The sequence below is a fragment of the Trichosurus vulpecula genome, chromosome 1 (assembly GCF_011100635.1).
Source record: "Trichosurus vulpecula isolate mTriVul1 chromosome 1, mTriVul1.pri, whole genome shotgun sequence".
Taxonomy (NCBI): Eukaryota; Metazoa; Chordata; class Mammalia; order Diprotodontia; family Phalangeridae; genus Trichosurus; species Trichosurus vulpecula.
In genome coordinates, this window is record NC_050573.1 from 76,631,784 (window position 1) to 76,657,492 (window position 25,709).

General features: G+C 42.2%; 1 protein-coding gene across 2 annotated transcripts in view; it reads right to left on the bottom strand.

The window, feature by feature from the left end:
* The window catches only part of LDLR (low density lipoprotein receptor), a 34,960-nt gene extending 23,252 nt beyond the window's left edge, over nucleotides 1-11,708 (bottom strand). Inside the window, exons 1-2 of one of the 2 annotated variants that reach the window (XM_036751226.1) lie at nucleotides 11,471-11,708; nucleotides 172-291 (exon numbers count right to left, since the gene is read on the bottom strand). In XM_036751226.1, coding sequence (XP_036607121.1) covers nucleotides 172-291; nucleotides 11,471-11,552 — 202 coding nt within the window. In that variant the 5' untranslated portion in view covers nucleotides 11,553-11,708. The remainder of the gene's footprint in view (nucleotides 1-171; nucleotides 292-11,470) is intronic. The other variant, XM_036751218.1, reaches the window with a different exon arrangement.
* Nucleotides 11,709-25,709: the final 14,001 nt, after the last annotated feature.

Sequence of the window (25,709 nt, forward strand, 5' to 3'; positions counted from 1 at the left end):
CTCTGTTTTCAGCAACCTCTAACTGAAATTTAGTATTTCCTTGGATTATGAATTTTAAACAACAAACATTCTTCCAAAAGAGGGTTCCATAGGCTTCGCCAGACTGCCAAAGCGGTTTATGATACAAAAAAGACTAAGACTTCCTGTTTTGGACTGTCAAAGGTGACTTACAGCAGGTCTCCACAGCCTCATCAGATCCATCCCCACACTCAGCAGTACCATCGCAGACCCACTTATAGGAGATACACCTTCCATCTAGGCACTGGAATTCATTCCTTCCACATTTGTCCACTGGAGCAAAATAAAGACAAGAAGGGAAGACAGGAGATGAACTAAAAGCTTAACAAGTGACTTATGGCGATCAACATGGCTAAAATAAACAAACTAAAAAGGAAATTGTCAAATCAATATCAGTCATGATTGCTAAGTAACGATACAAACAAGAAACTCATAGTATCATTAATCCAAGTATCATTAACTAGCATTACCATTAATTTATCTCACTGCCCAAAGTACCCAGGGTGTGTGTTGTTCAGTTGGGTTGCAACCTAAGAATTACTGTCAGGAGTCTCGGCTCCTTCTTCTCAACCATTACTGAAACTATAGAGTTGGGTCTGGTACAGGGGTCCCAGAGCTCTGTCTAATAAAGAAGAGCTCTCAACCACAAAGAAACTAAAAGAGAATAGTAAAGAATTAAAGAGGAAAGTAAAGAGAGGGACATACAAATATATACAAGTAAAGTAAGTACAAGTAAGTAAATTAATAGTCTCTAACCTCTTTCTTGGTTTATGACTATCCAAACAGGAAAAATCAAGCAGGTGAATCTCTATTGTCCACACTATGATAGGCAGTTGGATATAAAGCTCACCCATCACTACTTATAGTTGGAACAGACACTATGAATGAGTTGTACCATACTCCTGCCACAAAGTAGGCATTCAATATATGCTTTCTGACTTGACCTAGATTTGAACAGGAGAGTGACAATGAGATTGCCTTTGGGAAACTGCAAAGTTCTTTTTAACCCAAGCTTCCCTCTGAGACGAAGGCCCATATTTTTAAAATCCAGTATTCTTCTGGTGATATCAGATGACTGTGCATCATAGGAAGCCAAGGTTTTCCAAAGAATCATTGCTGAGAAAACCCAAACAATGGAGGGGTATCAAGGAAAGAAAGCATCAGAGAAATGTATGTTTGGGAAAAAAAATATGGGCCAAATCACCTAATGAGAAAAAAGGACAACTGATGAATGACCTAAGTGATCCATTTATTAATAAGACGCATAGTATAAAGAGCTCAGAAAGAACTGGGTGAAGCTCCTTAGTATGTTGTGTTCTTTGGTGGAAGACATAGACAGGTAAGAGCCATACAAGATAGGTAGGTAAGGATGGGTTTTGGCCTGCTTTGCCAGAGAGAATACTCATTGATGAGAGTACAGATCCATCAGGGTACTGAAGTGGGAACTTCTCTAATTATATATGTAATATGGTGTATGATGGTTGTGTTGCTGTCTAACTCCCCCATGATATCTCCTACCCACTAGACTGTGAGCTCCATAAGCATAAGCACTCTGTTTAAGCTATCAAAAAAAGGAAACATCCCACAGACAAGAGGAGGAAATTCTCAAGCACAGTCAGCCCTTGATATCTATCTGTTAAACCAAATTGAGTTAGAGCTAAGATTAAAGGAGAAAATCATACACAGTCTAGGAGTGGATGTTATGGAAATGGGCAAGAATTAGAGATACTCGTGCAGTTTACCTCAAGTCAGTCGATAAGCATTTATTAAATGCTTACTGTATGCCAAAGCACTATGTTAAGCCTTGAGAGTACAAAGCAAGGCAAAAACATGATTCTTGCCCTCAGGAAGCTCACATTCTAATGGGAGTGACAACAAGCAAAAAAAAAAAAATCATACATACAAAATATATATGGTGATATGGAAGTGAGTCTTGCATAGTTGAGGACAAAAGTGAACTTTCATCTGGGCTCTCATCCCTACAGAGCCCTTTTTACAGAACTACAAGTGACATCTGTTCCTGCCGCCATCTGCCCCCCAACTACTCCTGCTGGCAACTTCTGCTTGGGGGTAAATTTCACAACTCAGCAATGGTAGCCCGGTACCTTAAACGCAAGGGTGTGAAGTCACATAAGCAGCAGAGAGCCTGTTCTGGGCTCACCCGAAAACAGAAGCAGCCAGCAACAAGCCTGGTGGTGATGGCTCACAAGGCCCATTTTCTCAACGGGCCAGTGAATCAGCAACAGGTCCATCCAGATCACAAAAGGCTTTCTAGAAATACTGACTACCAAGCTTGCCCCTGATTCGTGGCCAAGCTGCTCACTTGGCTTCGAGTGAGTATGCCATTAGCTGAAGAGACCTAGCACCCATACGGAACTTCAAGGTTTGCATAGCGCTTTATACCCGTTAACTCCTCAGATACTCACAACAACCCTGTGAGATGGGGTTGCCTTTATTATTTCTATTTTACAGATGAGAAAACTGAGGTTCAGAGAAGTTAAATGATTTGCCCAGGGTCACACAGCTATTGAGTGTCTGAGGCAGGATATCAAAAGATTAGAGCTGGAGAGGATGCTGAAGATCATCTAGTCCAATCCCTTCTTTTGCTGATGAGAAAACTGAGGCACAACGGGTAATGACTTACCTAAGGTAACACAGGTTACAAGTGACAGAGCCTGGATTTGAGCCCAGGTCCTCTGACTCAATTCTTTGGTTGACCTTTGGTTCTGCTTATTTCCATTACTCAATAGTAGGCTGGAGTTGGGGTTGGGCAGGGGTGTAGCTGTCAAGGCTGCCCTTTCATCTATAAGATGAGTAAGCAGAGATGGAATTCCAACCTAGAGCCTCTGACTCCTAACCCAGCCCCCTTCACATCCTAATAGCAGGAGAGCTGGAGGGGGCCATAGAGACCATCTATTCCAACCTCCTCATTTTACAGATGAGGGAAATGGAGGTTTGTTTTACACCCCAGCACAGACTCCATACCTCCAAGTTCCTCCCAAGGACTAGGGTTTCTTCTAAAGGGCTTCCCAAGGTGGTTTATGGGACACTTGCTTACAGAATCTGCAAACATTCTTTCAATTCAATCCAAACTATTTATTCAGGCTCCTTTTTGGGCAGTCAGTATATTCCCAGTACTTCAATAAACGTCCTTTGAATTGAGTTGCATCCTATGTGCTTGGTGTTGAGGGGCACAAAAAATATAGGTTCCTGATCTCTGGGAATGTCCATATAACAGGGAGGGAGAAAAGAAAAGTAAGAGAATAATTTGAAGTAGTAAATACATAGACACTACTTTGTCTTTATCAACATTCGTACTATAGTTGTCCCACCGCAACTCTCCCCCTAAAATGTACCCTTCTTGACACAGAGACTTCCATTTTGTCTCTGTATTCCCAGAAATAAGCTGCACTGTAGGCCTTTAATGGTTGCTCAATTTAATTTAACAAATAAGGAAGCTGCATGATGCAGCGGAAAAAGCCAGGCCAGGGGTTCAAATGCAGACTCCACCCTTTACCAGCTATCTGACCTCAGCTATGTCTTTATACCTTCCTGGATCCTACCTTCCTCATCTGTAAAATGGGTAACTTGGATTAGATGACCACTCAGGTCCCTTCCAACTCTAAATATATGACCCTAGGATAGGAAGAGTTGAGGAAACCTGAGTTCAAATCCTAACTCTGCCACTGGGCAAATCTTAACCTCTCTCTAGCTGAGTTTCCTCTTAGGAGAAGATTGGATGAGACGGGCCTCGGCCTCAGAGCACCTTATCATCCCATGATGCTAGGAGAGGGGGAAAGGAATAAATGTGTCAACGGCCCTAAGGAAGAATGGAAATCAGCATGGCATAAAGGACATAAGACTGGAAGAAGGCTCTCACTGTTCCAAACCTTGGGACCTTAGGCATTCCAACTAAAGAATGCTTTTTTAAAATGCCTGTACATTCTCCAGAGCTGAGCAGCAAGTTATTTCATCGTACAGGACGAAGATGAATCACTTTCAGCATACCACCAAGTGGACAAGATGACTTCATTTGGAGCCATAAAGAAGGGCAGGGAGACACAGGTTTTAAAATTGGCTATCTCAAATGTCACTAGCTCCAAACAAAATATATTTTTTGTGCTTCTGATATGCGCACACACACAATTTTAAGCCAGAAATATGTAGCTGTTGTACACAGTAAAGGCTTAATCAATGCTCTATCCACTAATCTGTCTCTTCTATTTCCCTGCGCTATGAAAAGTAGGGATGGTACCTTTTACATAGTAGGCATTTAATTGAAATCTCTATTGTATGAATGAGTGAATGAGATGGAAAGAGTACCATAATGGAAGTCAACACTGTCTAACTTTTTGTGTGAGTTTGGATAAATTATTACCCTTCTCTGAGTATCAGGTTTGTTTTTCTGTAAAATAAAGAGATTGAACATAGACTCCTCTGGAAGACTGGTGAAGCCCAGGGACCCCTTTTCAGAATAATGTTTTTAAATACATAAAATAAAATACACAGGATTTCAAAGGAAATTAATCATATTGAAATTAAGATGTAATTTGTTTTACCACCCAAGTTAATCGACCCCCCCCCCCCCCCGCCAAAAAAAATTACCCAACCACTCCCGGTGGGGTAGGGCAGGGCTCACTCTCTGGATTCGAGGTTAAGAACCTTAGATTTGCCAAATGAACTGTTAAGGCCCCTCTTACTAGCCTGACATGCTGGGTATAGGTAATAATTAAATGTTAAAGAAGCTGATAACATCAAGCCCACTAGTTCCTGAATCAATACAATTCACTAAACATTATGAATGAATGAACAGGCGCCTCATTTTATGGCTTAGGTCCAGGAGGTGAAGTTTCTTGTCAGTGCTTTGAAGTGAACCCGGATAGAGAGCTAGAGGAGATCTCAGTGATCATACAAACCCTCTCCTTTTACCGATGAGGGAACTGAAGCCCTGAATGGGGAAATCATTCTCCCAAAGTCACCGAAGTAGAAGGTGTAAGAGCCAGATTCCATCCCAGGTCCCTTAACTCCAAATGCCATGCAATTTCCTCTCCCCAATTGCCTTGGGCTCCTAATTACCTGAGGCTGAAAAAACACTTTCCCCCATCTAAGGAGAAGGGAGGCCTATCTTTATTTAAACAAAACACCAACTGTCATTCACATTTTTAAGGCAGTTAACTTCTCCAGATGAGCTGAACCTGAAAAGTAGCTGGGTTTTATTCAAGACAAAAGAATTTGCATTCCCCACTCAGACACAAGCCAGCACAAGCTAGTGAGGTATCTTACTGGTTTGGAGTCCCAAAGAATCAGTCTGTGATCACCATAGCCAATGCATTAAGTTCAGGAGAAGCAGAAAAGGTCGAGCTAGTATAATAATAATTTGTTGTTCAGTCATCTTTCAGTCTGTCTGACTCTTTGTTACCCTATTTGGGATTTTCTTGGCAAAGATACTGGAGTGCTTTGCCATTTCCTTCTCCAGCTCATTTTACAGATGAGGAAATTGGAGCAAAGAGTCTTAAGTGACTTGCCCAGGGTCACACAGCTAGTAAATGTGAGGCCGGATTTGAACTCAGGAAGATCAGTCTTCCTCACCCCAGGCCCAGCATTCTATCCACTGCACCACCTAGCTGCCCTATAATAATAATAGCTAGCAATTATTTGGCACCTACTGTGTGCCAGGCACTGTGCTAAATGCACTTTACAAATATTATCTCATTTAATCCTCACAACCACCCAGAGAGGTAAGTCCTATTATAATCCTATTTCATAGTTAAGGAAAAGGAGGCAGACACAGGGTAAGTAACTTGCTCACATAGCTAGGAAGCATCTGAGGCTGGTTTTGAACTCAGGTCTTCCTGACTGGGGTGGGGGGGGCCTGAAGCTGCCCTACCTAGCTGCCTATTTCTTCCCCTGAGGAAAGAAGTTAACAAGGAAGGCTCCCTTTGACCTAGAGCTTCTCCTCCTTTATAACAATCAGTATAACAAGGATTGATAGAATATGAATAAGCAGAAAGGAGAAAAGAAAGAACAGAAGCCTAGGTGAGAAATGGGGGTGGGAAGGAACCAGAGTCTGTGCGCAGGAAGGAACAACCATTAGCACATTTGAACTGTGTTTTACTAAGGTGAACAAAGCTCTTTGTCTCTCTGACAACCCAGTAGGGAAGGAATGTAAGTATTCTTGTCCCCATGTTACAGAAGAGGAAACTGAGTCACAGCATGGTGACACGATTTGCCAAGGTGGCGCAGAGCCAAGAGCCAGATGTTCTGACTCCAGGAGTTGTGATTCCAAGTCCAGGCTTGTCCCCTATCCCACACTCTCTGGCTTGGCTAAGTATAACTCGGAGAGCAGTTGAAACTAGGTTTGGCCAGGTATGGGCCAAGAAATGAAGGCTCCTGAATGCCAGGCAGAGAGGCTTTCACTTGAGCAAAGTTCAAAGAAAGCAAGACTCAGGTCTGATTGGAGAGAAGAGAAAATGGGTCAGCTGATTCATATTCCAGCACTGCCCATTACACCATGATGCCTTTCTCCTTCTAACTCTTGGAAATGTCCTGATTCACCCTTTCGAAGTCAGTTCATCTTTCCATGGGCTTCTCCCATTTTCCCTAGCATTTACTGAACAGTTGTAACAGCTTTCCCTAGCCTACCATAAGTGTGCCCGGATAATCTTTGGAAAAGAGGACCAAAAAAGGATATCTAGCTGTGCTAGGAGAGCACTTCTCTAATTGGTTAATAATAACAACAAAAAGGCAATCCAAATGTCTCATGCATAACAAACGAAACAAAAAAACTACCCCTGAATTTCTGCTTTTTTGCCCCCATGCAAATGAAGTGGTAGCTGCTTTCTATGATTTTTCCTCCTCTTCCACCACTACCACCACCCACCAAAGCAAATTAAGAGATTTTAATGTAGTTCCCCAGACCTGGGTTCAAGTATCCCTTCTGACTTATATTGGCTGTGTGCCCAGGCAAGTCACTCAACTTCCTAGAACTCTATAGAACCCCAAGTGATATAGCAGCTATCAATGGAGGACAATATCTTCATCTAGGACACCCTAAACCAATGAAGTCACAGGTCTCCCCCATTCCTCACCACCAGTGGGCAACTTCCAAACTAATTATCAGATTTCACAAAATGTTCTAAAGAGGAAGCTTGAGTCTCCAACCTTGCCAAGCATCAGTCTTTTTGTCCTCTCTCTCTCCCTCCATCTCCTCCTTTTCTCTCTCCCTCCACCTCCTCCTTTTCTTTCTCTCTTCTCTCTCTTCCTCCCCTCCCCCCCTTCTCTGGTCATCGATGGCAATGCCCCACACTAACTGCTTACTTCCACAATCTCTTAGCAACTAACTGTCAACTCACCAGACAGATAGAGGCTATTAGCTAGCTTAATGTGCACTTTGGATGGATTTCAAAGGGCCTCAGGCTACATCTGGGCCACTAGGGAATGTGCTGGAGGCCCAATCCCGAAAACCAACTATACTTTAGCCTAATCTCTGCTTGAGGGGAAAACATTCCCTAGAATTAGTGCTGGATTTTTAGGATCGTATTTTTAGAGCTGGAAGGTACCTTAGAAGGCATCCGGTGGTCTATCCTAGTGATAACACCAAATAAGTAAATACAAAGTATTCAAAATCAATGGTGGGCGGTAGAGGGGGGAGAAGAGGAATCCAGGACCTACTTACTCCCTTCTCTTGCCTTTGCCAATTTAATGCTGCTGGGAACTTAAGGGGGATCTCTCTGAAGACCTGACTAGGATAAACTTACAAAGAGCTCTAAGACTTAACAGAGAAGTTCTCCTTCTCACCTAATTTCCTTAGGTGTAGGTGATCTGTGAAGGGATTTAGCCGAATATTCATAAAATACTCATTAGTGGCTTTTGATCAAGAATAACCATCTTCATGTCCAACATGGATAGGCACTCACTGAATTTCCCCAGAAATGCCCAGGACTGCCATTCCTACACAAAGGATTGGTTATCCTTATGGGTCATCTACCTGAAACAACAGACAAGAAGGCAGTGCCCACCACAAGAAACAAACAAAAACCTGTAGGATGAGTAAGACAAGGTAATGAATAGCTGAAGATAAAGTAATAAACAATAAAGTAATATCTGCTCTCAGAAGATCTTCCAAAGCCTAGTTGGCTGTGTCCCTTCTTCAGAAGTCCTCAATTACAAAGTATCTAACAGTGTCCGACAATCTCACTTTCCCACATTCAGCACCTTGGGAGTCAGGGAACCGGGTTCCAAATCCTCTCTCAGCTACTTAATACAAAGCACCTTATCCATCGGTGGATAACAAAGGAGATGAGATATGGTTATCAGTCCTATATAAACTGTTATCTCTAGGGGAGCTACCATTATCAGCTGTATGACCTCGGGCAGTTACTTAATCTCCCTGGCCCCATTTCCTCTCCTGTAAAATCAGGCTGTTGGACTAGATGACCTCCAAGACCCTTTTCAGATCTAAATCTAACAAGGCACCCTGTTTATCAGGGCCCAAAGACAGTAAGATTAAGTCCCTCCCCTCAAAGCCCATATGCAGGGTTTGCTCAGGTGAAGATGGTGTGTACAAGTGACTATGACTTTCTGGACCAGGAATAGGCCCTGCCCATAACAAGTACAGCTGAGTACTAGTCCAGTCAGACTGGCCACAACCGAAGTCTAGATTTCAAAGCCAACTTTTTTTTCATTAAAAGCCCAGAATTTTACTTTTTTTTTTTTTTTTAACTAATACACAAGAGGCATTTGCTTCCAACACAGCCTATAAGCTTCTTATAGGCTCAGGTGGCCATGAGTGGGAAGAGGATCACTTAACTATTAAAGACTATTATTAGCCCTCAAAAACCCTTAAAACCATTACTACACTTTTTAAACGCAGCTTAAGAAAAAGGGGCTGAACTTAGTAACTGGCTGTGTTATCTGAACACCCCAGATCCCCTGCAGTTACCAAAGTAAGAAATCTCCAGGGCAGGTGTGAAAGGTATTACAGGTTTGAGCCTTTAGTCTTCTAGAACCAGGGACTACCATTCTTGCATTTAGTTTTATTGCGATGGGGAAGGAAAACCAAGCAGCTTAAAGCTGATGCAGTTAATATCAGTCTCTGCAAAGGTTAAGATTTTAAAACTCTGTAAACGGCCCGGGCTCTTGGCATTCACAAAGAAAACAAAGTTGGTGCAAACCGTTAGCAAAGTTTTTGCTAAAGCCACCAGGCTGGGATTTGTTGGAACACTTGGGCCTAGAAAATCCTGACTTTGAAGAGTTTGAGGGGGGCATTTCTTTTGTCCTTCAGAGGAAATTACCCGCCAAGGGCCATAAAATAGCTTATGGTCTAAAGGCTAGCAAAGACTAAGACACTGGGTCTGGGAGGCAAGAGACCTGGGTTTGGGCTCTGGCTCTCTGGCTTTGCCACACCTCTTCCACTCTCTGGGTCTCAGTTTCCCCATCTGTATCTCCAGCGCCTAGCACCACCTCTCGCATGGTAGATGCTTAATAATGTAGAATCGAATAGGATTTGTGGGAGAGACATTTTCCACGATCCCTTTAAAGTCGGAACCCTGCGACTAGTCTGAAGGAGATAGCATTTGAGAATTTCGGTCACTCCAGAAGGGAAGCAGGAGGGCAGGAGCCCAGGGCGTCAGGCACAGCGGAAGGAAAAGCAGGAACCTCACCCTTCCCCCAACCCCTCACCGAAACTTCCCGGAGGTCCGGACCGGCGCGGGGCTGGGAGGTGCCACGCGGGAAAACCCACTCCTCTCACGCCGTCCCCGGCCCCCATTGGCCAAGGGGAGTGGCTCGAGGATCGCCAGTTCCAGAGGTACCCAATGGGAATGGCCCCACCCTTCCCCCTTCGCCACGGGGTGGGGGTGGGGGGGTGGAACTGAGGAAGCTGAAGGTCGGGGCGCGGAAGCCCTCGGGGGCAGCTTGACCACAGACCGCGGTTTCGGAGTCTTGCGGTCTAGAAGCCGGAAAACCCTAGGGGGGAGGAATTCTGGAGGCCCCCAGGCCAGGGCCGGAGGAGGAGGAAGATCCTGGGGGCCCGCCTGCCGGGGCGGGGCCAAGCTGGGGGGTGGGGCGGGGGGAGAGGCCACGATTCTTGCTGTGGAATGGGGCGGACACTGGGCACGTCAGTCCCGCCGCTTCCTCCCACGGGGGCCTGCCCCTAGGGACTGCAACCGAGGCGGGAGGAGGGGAGGGGCGCGAAATTTTCTAAGAAAGGGGCGGACCCCAAACGAAAGTCATAAAAGATGGAATGTTAGACCCCAGAGGTCACCCAGCTAACCCAATCCTCCCCCCACTTTAACGTAAGAGGAAACTGAGTCCCAGAGAATTTAGACCTAGAAGGGGTCTCAGAGGCCATCGAGTCCGGAACTCTCATTTTCACAGGTGAGGAAACTGAGGCCCAGGGAGGTTAAGTACTCTAACAGAAGTCCCACGGGGTGGGTTTAAACCGGAGTTGTCACACTCAGGGTACTCCAGCCCATCGTTGGCAGAGGCCAGAGTGAACGCCGGATTTGTACCATTCCTGCCCCGCGACCCTGTGTCTTCAGATTCCACTAACGCGACTCCCCGGAACCACCTAGTATTTTTTCCCTTGATTCTAGCGTATAGAATCCTCCATCCCCGTCCTTGGTAATAGGTGCTCCCAGTTAAATCCCCGTTTCCACTCCGTCTGACAAATGAATGAGCAAAAGATGTCCGAGTGACTGTGAGGGTGGCGCGCGGCTACGGGCTTTGGCTGCGCCTCCCCCTCGCTGCTTTCGGCAAAACGAAAGGCCGTCAAGAAACAATGAATGAAAGCATGAGTCAGAGAGCAGAGGCAGAAAGAGAAAGACAGACCGCGAGAGAGAAGGCGCAGAGGACCTCTCCTTTCTGGAGATTGTAGGGTTAACTATCTCCAGCGGGCAGAACCACATTCCAACTCAACGAATGGGAACCGTAGCTGTGTATGGTAGTGGCTAGTACAAATCCCACCCCGTCCCCCTCCTTCCATTTCCGACCGGCTTTCAGCACACGGTGAAAAAGAGAAAAACTTTATTATGACACTATCCAGCCGAATCTAAGCCGCCTGCCCATGGTAACGATCATTACAAGATAAATTCACGATTTCCACCACTGGAATAATGCCTTTTAAGCTCATAGAAAACAAATAGTATTATGGCTAGTTTGTCTTCGCCTCTCCAGCTCGAGCCTAGGCACATAGCAGAAGCTTATCAAAAGTGTTGGTGGTCCAATTGAAAAGCTAGTGACTGGCTACCAATTAATTGCTCTTCCTAGCGCTTTCTAGTAAAAAGAAATGGTTAAGATCCGTTTTGCAGAGACACAGAGAACGACAGCCTGAGCCACAGGACTCACAGGCATAATAGTAACGTTACATTAATTAACAGACCCCTCTAACCAATAAGCCGGTCACAACATTCCGAGTCCCAGTCAATAGAAAGGGGCGGGGGGAGAACCTTACCTGCTTTCGTTGCTGTAGGTAGAATCAGAATGACAAAGAATCCCCAACTCAGCAGTACATCTAAAGCTCTTAAACCTTTCATTCTTCCTTCTCCCCCTTGTGGCTTGCTTTCTTTCCCCCTGCTTCTATTGTGTCCGATGCCCAACAGTTGGTTCTAACTGGGCTTTAAATTTTCGGAGGAAACCCAGACGTGACTTAGCACGTCTGTATGGGAAATGCTTGGGAGGCAGGAGTTATTTCCAGAATTTCAATGTGCGGCTTCGATGAGGGGGAGGAGTTTTAATGTGGGGTGATTTTCAAAAATCTTCACCTCAGAGAAAGAGGAGGAGTTTCCAACGCATGATGTGACATAGGCACCCTCTTTAACCCATGAAATCCCTGACTGCAAGTGAACAGTTTTCCAGAGACCCCCTGGCAACCCTTACAGAGCCCTGGGAAACGAGTTCCTGAAAGGTTTCCTATTTGTCTATCGCTGTTCCTAGATACTGCTACCTACATGCCCGAGGAAGGTACATCAACATCTGTACTCCTCAAACACTGCAATCATTTAATCTGTTTCCCTTGGGCTCATAATGAAAGCCCAATAACTACGGCTGTAGCTTTCTCTCCGTTAAATGGCTACAGGTCATGACTGGCCCTGATCTTCACAATGATATTCTCCTTAGTCTTCCGAATCCCTAAGTACCGGATGGAGTATTTAACCAAAGCAGTTACACCTGGGAAGGTGCGAGGTATTTTCCAATTTTACAATGACTTTTGCGTGTTGAATTGCCTTCCGACCTCCAGGCTTGAAAGCATTACCAGAAAAGCCACACCCTTCTAAAAACAAAAAACAAAACAAAAATGCCATCCTCCCCACCCCTCAGCGGTGTTCAGAGCTAATATCTTTCTCCTCCTTGGAACTGAAGAAGACCGAGGGTGAAGTGAGATGTTGAACAGGCTAGTTTCCCAAATGAAATCAAAACAAAAAGCAACCCCCCCCCTCCCAAAACCCGCCTTTCCCCATAGAATGTTTGTCCAAGGCTACCCTGGTGTTTATTCAAAGCAAGCCTAGTTCATTCCCTTTTTTCTCCTCCCCCATTACTTTGTATCTAGTCACCTACAGCCTCACCTCACCTTACCTCACCTCACCAGAATGTAAACTGTTGGAGGGTAAGGACTCTCCCCTTTTTGTCTTGTATCCCAGGTGGCCCACAATATTACCTGGGATTTAGCCTGCAGTTGCTTAATAAATCTGAGGCCTAAAGAGAACCCAGATCTAGATCTGGAAAAGACCTCTAGAGGTTGGCAGACAATAAGCATTTATTAGGCCCTCATTGTGTGCCAAGTGCCGGTACTAACTAAACTGGAGCTATTTGTTGGATTGAAAGCAATAGTTATCAATTAAGTTCATCTTGTAGCCAAAGGAAACTCACTTGAGGGGTGCAAATGCTGAGCCCCTTGTTCAAGCCCCCAGGAATGAGAGAGGGTCCTGAGGTCTTGCCAACTGAAAAGAGGGCAGATAGCAAGCAATAAAGGGAGCATGGTGAGTAAATGTTTATTGAACTGAATGGACTGCTACACTCTCACTTATGAATGCCTTTCTTCTTTTAGATGGGAGAAAGGTTAATAATACAGAGTGTATTTTGGTTTCCATCTCCATAAATGGCAAATAACAAAGAGGTGAGGTTAATTCCTCCCCCGAGTTAAGATTCATTCAGCTCTTCCTCCCTTTCATCCTGTATGCCCAGAGCTACTACAATCACAAAAGTGGTTTTGATTTCATTTGTCACTTAATAAGCATCTCAGGACAAAAAAAATGTAACCCCAGAGCATGCTCCTCCCCCTTGGGCCTCTCAGAGTATTTGTTCCACATCTCTCTATTGTACTCATCTCACAATCCTGTGGATTATAGCTCTTTTTTGCTAGAGTACTAACCCTCTACTAGACTTCAACCTAAATGAAGGCAGCCATCTTGTCTCATTCAAGTTTTGGACATTGCCTAGCATTTAATGCAGTGCTTAACATATAGTGGACATTTACTATTTTCTTTTTGAATGAATGAAAAGTAACGGCAAACTTAAGGCAAGGTAGTTACTGTGCAGATTCCCAGCCTTTGGGATTGCTTCTTCTTTTCCTTTGTGCAAGAATCAGGCTAAGAAAAAATGGAAAACAAGTAGAAAAGATTTGTTACAAGGATTTATTTTATCTTTTTTTTCCCCCCTCAACATCAAGGATTTGGAAGGGAGAAGGGGGGATAGTGTTAGGGTTGCCAAAAAGATAAAGAAAAGAAGATTCCTGAAGCATTTATTTTTAAATGAACAGAAGAGTACAGAAAGAAGGAAACACAAGCAGGATAGTTTGAAAAGTTATGTGTTGATTTTATCATATACTTAAAAGCAAGGTGTATGTGATAGAGGTTTGCAGTATCGTGTACAATCCTTTTCTGTTTCACTTGGTATTTGTTGAATTGAGAACAAAAATTTTTTTTTTAATTAAAGCTAAGAGCATTGCTTTCACATAGTAAAAAGGAAAGCATGCTGGTTGAGAGTACAGGAGACCCGAGAACTACTTGAAACTCCACCACCTGAACATATGATGTGTGACCTTGGGTGAGTCACAACCTCTCAGCACATTCGTAAAATCTGGCCTTCCCTACCTCACAGAATTGCAGTATAGTATCGAGAGCCCTGGATTTGTCATGCATCAAAAGACTTGCCTCAAATCCCATTTCTGCCTCTCAGTGATTTGGGACAGGCACCAACTTTGAGCCTCTGTTTTATTATCGGGGAATTGGACTAGATAAACCCTAAGGTCCCTTCAGGCTTTAAATTTCTAGGATTTGATCTCCTGAGTTCTAAGTGAGATAACTGTCATGAAAACCCTTTATCCGAAAGCACTATACAAGTTCAAAGGATTAATGTGATCTTGTCCATTATATAGGATCAAAAAATTAATTCAAGTCCCTATGCCAGCGGTTCCCAACCTGTGTACTTCACAGCCCTGGTGTTATTTATTGCAAGGGGTTCAAGATACATGTATGTTCACCAAACATTATTACTTCGATATTTTTTTTAGCTCCAAAATAATTTGAAGCATGAACGATGGGTTTCCACATTCAAATTTTGTACGATCCAATGAGTCATTTGTGCTTAGTTTGATCATGTCATACATAGATCCAGCCAAGGTGTTTCAGTTAGCTTAGCTTACAATACCTGAGTCAGCTAGTAAGTGTCTATTTACTTGAATCCTTCCCTCTCTACAGGTTGCACATGTAGAGTATGTCCCCTCTTTTAGCAGAACGCAAAACTCACACACGCCCATACTCACACACACCACTGGTTTCTGGTCATTTTCACTTTTTCTTTTTCATCACTGCAACAGCCGACTCAAAAGCACCCTGACCTCTTGCCCAGTGCTATATTTTTACAAGGCTACCATTTCCCAAGTTCTAGTCTTAAAAAGGAAATAGGAATAAAATATTAAAATAGAGAAATTATTATAATTACCATAAGCATGATTCATTCTTTTAGTTTCTTTTCCTCTCATACTCATTAAATCTGACACATAGTGTAGAGATCACTGCAGTTTTAATATACATGTTAATATCCTCTCACACTGATGGGTTGGGTACACCTTTGGCAGCAGTTACCTCAGGTTCTAGGATAACCTGTAGGCGTCTCCTTCCAAAACTACATAGTTCATCACACGCCCTCCCCACAGTGGTGTACATACCATTAATAATCAGTCATGGGAATAAAGCACCCTCCCCACTATTATTTGATATACTTCTGGAAATGCTTGCAAAAGAAAGAAAGGCATAAAGATAGATAAAGAAGAGATAAAACTATAGTAATTGGCTGACGACATGATGTTATACTTGGAAAATCCTAGAAAAACATCAAAAGTACTAATTGAGATAGTATCTTCAGCAAAGTTGCAGGCTACAAAATAAACTCTCAAAATCAACTGCATTTCTATACAATCATAACAAAATCCAAGAAACAATATTAGAAAGGGAAATCCCATTCCAAATAACACAAAATGCATAAAATATCTGGGGATAGATCTACCAAAGCATACAAAAAACTTGTTTATATTCAATTACAAAGTGCTACTTAAAGAAATAAAGAATAACTTAAAATAGTAGGAGGAATATTCAATGCTCATGGCTAAGCCATGCCAACATAATAAAAATGAAAATACTACCAGTTATTTTACACCTTTAATGCTATACAAATCAAATTATCAAGGGAATACTTTCTAGAACTCTTTAGGATAATAACAATTCATTTGGGGAAAAAAGATCTATAATATCAAGGAAAATTATGAAACTATATTATAAAACAGAGATCATCAGAGCTACCTGGTATTGTTTAAAAAATAGAGATAGATTAATGGAACAGACTAAACAAGGGAGAATCAGAAACAATAGAACTCATTAACCCACTGTTTGATAAATTGGAAAATGTAAATTACTTAGGAAAGAAATCCATATTTAATAAAAACTACTGGTAAAACTGGAAAACAGTGTGGCAGAAATTAGGCTTAGACCAACACCTTATACCATATTCCACAATACAATCTAATATGTGGGTACACGGCCTTAATGTTGATGACTATATTATTAAAAAAAAATTAGAAGAGAAACAAATTATAAGCCTCTCACAGCTATGGGTAGGAAATATATTCTTACCCAAACAAGAGACAGACTGTGGCAGTTAGAAAAAATAAAACAGGTAACTTTGATTACATGATGCAAAAAAGCTTCTACAGAGACAAAATTAATGCACATAGAATAAGAAGGGAAGAAGTCAAATGGGAAAAAAATACATTGTTCGTGGAGCTATGAAAGGGTACAACCATTTTGGAAATCAGTTTGAAATTATGCAAATAAAATGACTAAAATGTCCATACCCTTTGAACCAGAGACTCCATTACTGGGATTATACAACATTGATAAGAAGAAAGTCCCCAAAATATTTATAACAGTACTTTTTGTGATAGCCAAGAACTGGAAACAAAGTAGATGCCCATCATTTGGAGAGTGGCTAAACAAATTATAGTTCATGAAAGCAATGGAATATTATGGTACTGCAAGAAATTATGTATATGATGAACAGGGCAAAGTAAGTAGAACCAAAAAACAACATATATAATTAATACAACAATGTAAATGGAAAGAATAACCACACAGACAAAAATATGACCTATAATAAAATGAATATAATACAAAGTTAACATAATAAAATTTTAAAGATCAAACATGATTTGCATGAAGCAATATAAGAAGATACTCCCAACTTCATGGAGGTAGGAGGTTTACCGGTGTTATACGTTGCATATATTTTTGGACTTTTGCAATGTATTGATCAGTTGTACTAGGGATTTTTCCTCTCCTTTTCTTGTCTTTAAAAAATATTTGTTATATACAAAAATATTTGTTGTATATAAAATATATTTGTACATATAAACAAAAAATATTTGTTATATACAAAAACTGTTTGTTATATGAGATAGCTCTCTGGGAGGGGGAGATGGAGGGTTATTGAGGATAACTATGATGATGTAAAGAAAAAGAAGACAGCAATGAAAACTTATTTCAAAACAATAAAAATTAAAAGAAAAAACCACAATCATCCAATAGATGCATTTTGCTCTTAGTAAAAACATCTACTAAGATGGCATAGCAACAGTAGCTATAAAACATAACCACCAGAATCCCATGGTGCACTCTCCCATAAATACACGCAGCTTATATGGGGAGGAGAGCAGACACATGTTAGTGAAGCACACATAAAGGGAACACACATAGTCAAAACTGGTCACTATTTCAGCAGTGCAGGGTGGGAAAGTCCTTTCCCTCTTTGTACAGCCCCCACAAAACTGGCTTTTGAGTACATCATCTCTGCTGAGCTCATCTTCTCCCCTCCACAGTTTGACTCAGTTACCAGGCTGGCCTTCTGGATTCCAAAGCTGGCTCCCTTGGCCCCGCTCTTTGGATGCTTGCTTCTTGCCTTGATCTCCCTGGCTGCCTTTAAATAAATCATCACTAAAATTTCACCTTCTCTAGTCCCTCTTAATTCCAGAGTCTTCCCTCTGTTAATTATTTGCTATTTATTGAGCTTGCTTTGTATGTATTTGTTTCCATGTTATCTCACCATAGATTGTAAACTTCTTGAGGGCAGGGACTGTCTTTTGCCTTTTTTGGTATACCCAGCCCTTGGTACAGACCTTGGCACATGTTGTTCAGTCATAAAAGGAAAGCTTTGTGCCTGGCTTCAATACTTATAACTTATAATAACTTATAAAAGTTAAAAAAAATTCTTCTTCCCATAGTCCTCACTCTGACCAGGCTAAGGCTACAGTGAAAAATTAGAGCAGCTAAAAACATCTTAGCAGATTCTAGAGGTTTTGAGATTGATCATTAAGGAGTATTGAAACACCACCTTGCAATCCGGATCACTCCCTTTCCCGCACTCCTTTCCATTGAGTTAAGAGGTTACCTCAGTGTGGGGATTGCAAATAGACCCCAGGTTTTCCTGTTAACCCCTCTCATCCCAGATCAGTCTAAGAGAAGAGAGTTCTGGAGAATGGTAGGGAATTTGACTCACCGTCCCCCACCTAGCAGAAAGGAAGGAGGGGGCAAGGGCAGCAGCTACAGTGGGAGCCCCAATGGCAATGTCCCTGGCCCCTGGGTACCCTGTAACCCACCCAGAAAGCCTGGAAATATCACCCAGGTTCATCGTATCCTGCTCACCCCATCCTACCTCCCAAACAGCTGTGGGGAGAGAGGAAAGTAAGATGGGTCAACGCAGTAAGAGGTAAGAAGCCAGCCAGCTTCTAAACTCAGTAAGTCCACTCTTTCAAAGTTGTATTTTCAACATATTAATGATGAGATGCCAATTTTCTGTATAAAGTAGTTTGGAAATGCATTCAACAAGATTGAAGACACCCAACTGGCAACGGGTTTGTTTCAAGTTTCAAATTGGTAAACTTTTGTATCAGTAATGCCCAGCAATTTTTCATAATTTGGATGTTGGAGTATGAAATGAGAGAAACTAAAAAGACAGTGGAAAAATTGTTTCCCTGCTAACCCTGTCTTATAATGCTTTGTAACTGCCATTTAGAAAACTGGGTATTTCCACCTTGGCCTATAGTTAAGAGGAAGTTTCAGCTACAATTTGGCAACCACTTGTGAAAATTATAAGATTGTTAACTAAGATACTTGGGTTATTTTTAATGCTGAAACTGATGAGGGTTTGGGGTGAGGTGCTCGACACCCCAAAGTACCGACACGCCGGGTCCTGCGGAAAGAATTCAACTCAAGCCTTCTCAGCCAAGGGAAGGGATAAAGTTTATTAAGAGTTAGCCAAATAAGCCTGCCCCGAGAGATCCCACCCCTTGCGACGCCTGTAAGGAAAAAGGGCCAGACCCATCTGAGCTAGATTGGTTCTGACCCACCTCATGGAGGCAAGATGGAGATTATATACACAAAGGTTGTGGGAGGGATTGAGGGGTGGTCTGGGGTGACCAGAAGAGGGGTCTAGGGAGGGACTTAAGGACGAGGTCAGACTCCAGGGTGGGGGAAATAGCTGAAGGCTATATGGAAATGACAGACCATAAGGGCTGGGGTAACAGAGCTAGGGTATAGATATTTTGATCAGGATTAAGGGTGGGAAACAGCTGGACAATAGAGGACTGGGCAAGGTAGGCACTTGGGCTTAATGGTTATAGCCTCAGGCCAAGGCCAGGTCGAGTGGGAAGGTTCAAGGGTTCAAGGGGTTCCCAGAGACTGTGCCCTCATCAAAACCTAAAGCTGGTACTTGATTAGGGTGTGTGTGCAAAGGAAGGGATGGGGTGAAAGCGTTACCCAAGTTGGTTCTGCCCGTTCAAGAGCAGTCCCCAGGGCTAGTGGAAAGGCACAGCCCATAGCAACTCTAAGGGTAGATGGGGTGAATAGGAGGTTCCTTCTTTGCGATCTCTGTCCATCCTCCTTATTTTGTAAGTTGCCAAAAGAGCTTGTTTGGGTTTTGGAGTTCCTAAACAATGAATTTGGCTTGCTGAGAATCTGCAAATATATAGAAAGGATCTCTAAAGATCGGCTTTTACACCAGCACAAATTAAAATTTGAGATAAAATCCTGGTAAATTTTTCCCCAAACTGTGATTAGTGAAATGTGCTGTTTGAGGTAAAAGCCCTCAGGACTGTAACTGATTTTGAGTTATCTGATGGATCACAATAATCCATCTGTAATCAATAGTCAATAATCCACCATCTGAGAGAAATGCTACTCAGAGAGAACGTCATACAGGTGGAGGTCTGCAGCTGGAAACATTGAGAGGACAATTTTAATTCTAGTCTAAGATGGGATCCTCCTGGCTCGGTTTCCCCATTATGTTCCTTTGAAAAGGAATGTTACCCACCTGGCTATTCCTGAGTCTGGCTATGAGGTGGAATTGATGAATCATGTCCCTGCTTTATCCTTTTATAGCAGATTTCTATAATCAGAGCAAATGGTCAGTAAATTAGTACTTGGACTTATCATCTGCCTACTGGCATAGTCATATGAATTATTATCCCATAGACTAAGGCTGAGATAATAAAATGTGCATTTAAGATCTGAGCTGTTCAACCTAAAATTATATTCCTTCCTATATCTTAGAAAATCTAGTAATTGAGTATTGCTCTTAATTACTGAAATTAAATGAGAAATATCTTCAGTTTGGTTTGGGGAAGAGAATTTCAGTGTAATCAATGTTCTTAGAGGGAGGTAACCTATTTGGCTTAGTCATTACTTAAGTATCCTCCCAAGTCTTTTGTTATAATTGAAGTTAAAGTCAGTCTCTGGCAAATTTATTTGTGTAACTAAAAGGTTTGTTATTTCCCAGTGATGGAGTATAGGCTCTGGGAACCGCCTTGAAACCCACCTTGAATCTTCCCATTTGACCTGGCGTTCCCTTGAGGCCATAAACTTTTCCTGCCTAAATCTGTTACCTTTAACCTAGCCTAGCCCTCCATTTTGACCTTCAGCTATTTCCCACCCTTAATCCCATTCCTAGAGTCTGACCTCTAGTCACCCCAGCCTCCTTAGACTCCTCCTCAAGACCCTCCCTAAAGCCTTCCTCTAGTCACCCCAGACTAGTTGGCCACCCCTAGATCCCTCCTACAGTCTTTCTGTATATAAGATCCATCTTGCCTCCATGAAGGTGCTCAGATTCAGTCTGGTCCACTGGCATTAGTGACACAAATGCTCAGACTCCTTAAGAGACTACCCAATATGGCAAATCTTTAATAAACTTTGTTTTTTCCTTTGGCTGAAAGAAAGCTTGGGTTGAATTCATTCGGAGTAGGACCTAGCGTGTAGGTATTATGGGCTCCTGAGCATCCCTGAACCTCAATACCAGTGATGAGGGCACAGTAGCATCTGATCCTCTTAAAGGAATTGGAATCAGAATGGAAACTTTTGAGACAGTTAACAAGATTAGATAACCCTGTAAGTCAAATGTAAATGATTCTAATGGGGCTCTTGCTTTCTTTTTTTGTTTCTCCCCATTCTGACATCATTTTTCTCCCTATATTTGGGCCCTACATATTGAACTTGCTTGTCAGATTTTTGTCTTCCAGACTACTGGCCGTTCACCTACAGTTGGTAGCAAACAGTGGGTTCCAGCTGCAGCCTGTGCTCAGTTCCAGTCAACCTCCAGTTTCAGAAGCCAAAACCTTCACCCCTCACCCCAACAGATTTTGGGTCTCATGTGTTTGAAAGTAGAACAATGGGGTGATGAGACCTGGACTTTCCCACACTGGGGTGTAAGACCATGTCTTTGCCTTGAACTTTCCCATGCTGGTGCGCCTGGCCTGTCTAGATACTCCATAATCCTTTTAACTACCTTTTCACTGTGGTCCTCTGACTCAACCCAGACCACTTAACTCCTTTCATTGTCTGCACCTGGCCCAGCCCAGGCTACCTACTATTCCTTTATCCCATCCAGATCTTCTTACAATCTTTTTTGTATATAAGCATCAGTCCCATCCTCAACAAATTCGTAGATTTGCTAGGAATCTTGCCTGCCTAGCTGGTGTTATGATAAAACGTCGCTACTCTGACTGAAAGAAGGCTTGAGTGGTTGAATTCTTTCAAGGCAGACTACCTGTATCCTTGTATTTTGGGGTTCCCAGCACCCCAAATCACAACAGTGCCACTTAGCTTAATAAATGTTTGGTCATTGATTGAATAACTGCTTCTGTATCTGTAGTTGGAAATTGTCTCTCTCCACCTTGCTAGATAGTTTCTCCTGGTTGAGTAGCTGCCCTTCAAAGCAACATAGCCAAGGAGCAAGAGAAAACCCCTTTGTCCCCTCAGAAAGAGATTCCCTCTCAGGGGCTGGAGCCTCCTCCACTTCTGGCTCAAACTAATGAACTCTGCCAAGGTTTAGGTATTTAAAGCCCTAAAGTGTGTCCAAGTTTTTGCTTATCTAAGGAGGTGACTCCCTGATTTTTTTTAGTCTATGAGAGTAAAAGGTTAGTGGGATATAGCTTAATTTTACCAATAGTTTACCACCTTAAAGCCTTAACACCTTTGACTAAATCCTCCTACTACATCAGCTGAGCTTGAGAAATCCCATCTCTCCCTTTCCTTACACATGGAAGTAAAGTGATTAGGAAAACAAACAACTCTTTTTTTTAACACAGCTCAGAGAGATAGGTAATGCTGTCTCTTCTTTTCCCTTCCTTATCTGTGTGGCTGGGGAAAGTCTCAGTAAACCTTCCAGGCCCTTAAAGCTTGGGACTGGAGGCTTTTGCTCCCTTCCTTAGGAATGAAGGAATTCAGATCAAACAAAAAGTCTCTCCAGCTGATCAGTCTGATTACAGCATAATTTGGAGTAGTTCTTAGTGTTCAGATCGTAGATGATCTAATTGTGATGCCTTCCTTGGGCTCCTGCTTGTCTTGGCCTGAGAAGTTCCAGTGGCATAAGAAGCCAAAAACATAGCCTATGGTAGTCTTAGTCTAAGCAGTTCATCTTAGTTTTATTGTCTTTGTTGGACTGGGTATATAGTATGACCTCCCACCTTACCCTCTTGAATTACGAAGACACAAATTTCTACAAATCATGATGGCAAAGCAAAATGCACCACAGCTTATGAGTATTTCATAGGAATTTTTTCTGGCCTTTTAGAATGAAATACCACTTTTTCTCTTGCTATTAAAATGAAAATTAATTTAAATGAAATTAATTTTAAAGTTTTGCTAAATTTATGATCTTTTGTGTTGTGTATTTTGTCAACCTTTTGTTGTGGTTGTCATTTCAGTCGTGTCTGACTCTTTTTGACCCCTTTTGGGGTTTTCTTGGCAGAGATGTTTGTTTGCCAACTGCTTTCCTTTCTGGCACCACAAAAAGTACCACTATAAATATTTTACAAATATTTAGGCATTTGTGAGAGCTTTCCTTCTATCTTTGACCTACTTGGGGCAAATGCTCGATGGTACTATCATTGGGTCAAAAGGATATGACCAGTTTTAGTCACTTTTCTAGTACAATTTCAAATTGTTTTCTAGAACAGTTGAACTAATTCACATCTCCACCAAATACAGTATGGATGTACTTATCTTCCCATGGTCCCTCCAACATTAACTAGATCTTTCTTTTATCACCTATGGCAATTTGATGGCATAAGCTACAACCTCAGAATTGTTTTAATTTACATTTCTCTTTTTGGGGATTAATGATTTGGAGTTTTTTCACATGTTTTTTAAAAATAATTTATTTGTATTTTATCTCTTGAATCTGTTCCTATTCTATGACCACTGATTCCCTGGAGATAGGCTGTTAGTTTCATATATTTTTTTTTTGTTGTTTTTGGCAGGGCAATTGGGGTTAAGTGACTTGCCCAAGGTCACACAGCTACTACATGTGTCAAGTGTCTGAGGCCAGATTTGAACTCAGGTCCTCCTGATGCCAGGGCTGGAGCTCTACTAACTGCGCCACCAAGGTGCCCCAGTTTTATATTTTTCTATCAATTCCCTGTGTATTTTAGATATCAAATCTTTATCAGCAGTATTTTATGCAAATATAACGAGAGAAGACTAGCTTTCAAATGAGTAGAATTGCTGGGGTGGGGGGCAGGGCTCCTTAGGGAGAGGGGCAGCAGGGCTGCCTTATTTCCCTATCAGGCCTTACTGTGACCCTGAGTGCATGATGCTTATTTCTTAATGTTTGTTCTTTCCTGATTTTAGGTGATTGAGTATTTAAAGATGCAGTGGAACAAGTTATGACCTTGTGAGCTTTGAAGATTGGGAAAGGCATCAAAAGTACTCTCAGCTACAGTGAGAAGATGGTCCTGAGGAATTAGCTTCTTGACTCAGCTCAGCAATCAATTGACATATCAGCTGAACTATAAGGAGCTAGCCCAGCTGAGCAAGAGAATGACTGATCCATAATCAATGCCACTTCCTGAAGAGAAATTGATAGTCTTCTAAGAAAGAAAAGGACTTCCAGAGCCAAGAATCCCAAAGTATTCCTTACATCATCCCTACATGTTTTGCCTCAGTGTACCTTTGTGCTTCAAGCTTGATATACCTTCTCAGTAAATATCCCTTTGTAAAAGCTAATTGATGTCAAGTAATTGATCATTTGAAGGAACACACCGGATGGGGGCTCCAGTCCCTCAGGGTTACTAAATATTAGAACTCTGATGACAACAGTAGGCAATTGTTCCCTAGGACCCGACTGGCCAATTTCAGCAGGATATATCTCCTCGGTTGATAATTTCTCTTCTTATACCAAGTAGGTTTTTTGGACAGAAGATAATTGTTGCTTTTTGCCAGTCACAGCTCTGACCACAATCCATCAGGAAAGTGTTCAGCTGCCCTCTGAGATATTTTGGCCCTCATTAGAGGAGGAAATTGGACAAAACTTTACTAGCTAAGCTCCTATAGCACCCTTCATCATGTATGATCTTCTATATATACTACTCGCAGTGTAAAAATTGCCACTTTGACAATTTACATTTGACACAGAGAGATACTGTTTCATTCTCCACCTGCTGCCTTTGTGTGTGAATTACATGGCTGTATTTTCTCCCTGAGCTTGAGTCTTTCTTAGTGAAGAATTAGACCCGTGTTCAGCCCAGAACCTTATGAGTAGTAGATGATGGATAATTATTCATTGAATGAATAAATCCATGTAATTTGGTGGTATATTTAAAAGCTCCTTGTCACCCAGATTGGTGTAATGTAATCCCAAAGGCAGTAGTTGGCCACTTGCATTCCTGCTAATGAACCACTTGCTTTGTCCTGGTTTTCACAGCTTCAATTATCCAAGAAGCACACATTGTGCTTGGCCTGAATCAGCCCTGGCTGGTTCAGCAAAAGCTGGGCTAATTGTGGGTGAAGTAATCTGACCTTTGGCTGTATAAAGAATGAGAAATACTCAGTAACTTCAACTCCCTAAAGGGAGCAGGGCCTCTCCAAATATGGGTCTGAATTTCATTTGGCTTTCTCTTTACCATTTTCACAAAAATGAGAGGCAATTACCTGCATTAATTCAAGAGAAACCTCATTCCTGTAACCCAATCCATCTGTGTAGATTCAAAAATAAAATGTTGTCTCCTCCTTATCTCATCACTGGTCAGTTTACACTTATAATGCAAATGATCAAAACATGGATTATTAGATGTCTGATAAAATCCAACAATGAAAAAACTCTAGCTCTGCTGTTTTCACCATTCCCTCCCCAACCAATTGGGTCAGAAACCAGAATGGGAAATAGCTTGAGGGTTTCCAAATGAGCAATCGTCATAGTTTGGCTTCTCCTCTGATGTAGGAGCCCACAAAAATAGACATGGGGAGGCAGCTAGGTGGCACAGTGGATAGGACCTGAGTTCAAATACAGCTCCAGATACTTACTAGCTGTGTGACCCTGGGCAAGTCATTTAATTCCATATTGCCAAAAGAAAGAAAGGAAGGAAGGAAGGAAAGAAGAAAGGAGGAAGGAAGAAAGAAAGAGAGAGAGAGGGAGAGAGAGGACAGAGACAGAGAGAAGAAAGGAAAGAAAGAGAGAGAAAGAAAGAGAGAACAAAAGAAAAAAGAGGCATTTTGAAGTACAGCAAAGAGATAGTTCATGATCAGTTTCACTGCCTTTGCATAAATTTTCCCTGCCTCCACCCAACATGCCTAGAATACACTCCTTCCTCACCTCCTCCTTTTAGAGTTCTTAGCTGTCTTCAAACCCCAGATCAAAGGCTCACTTCTACAGGA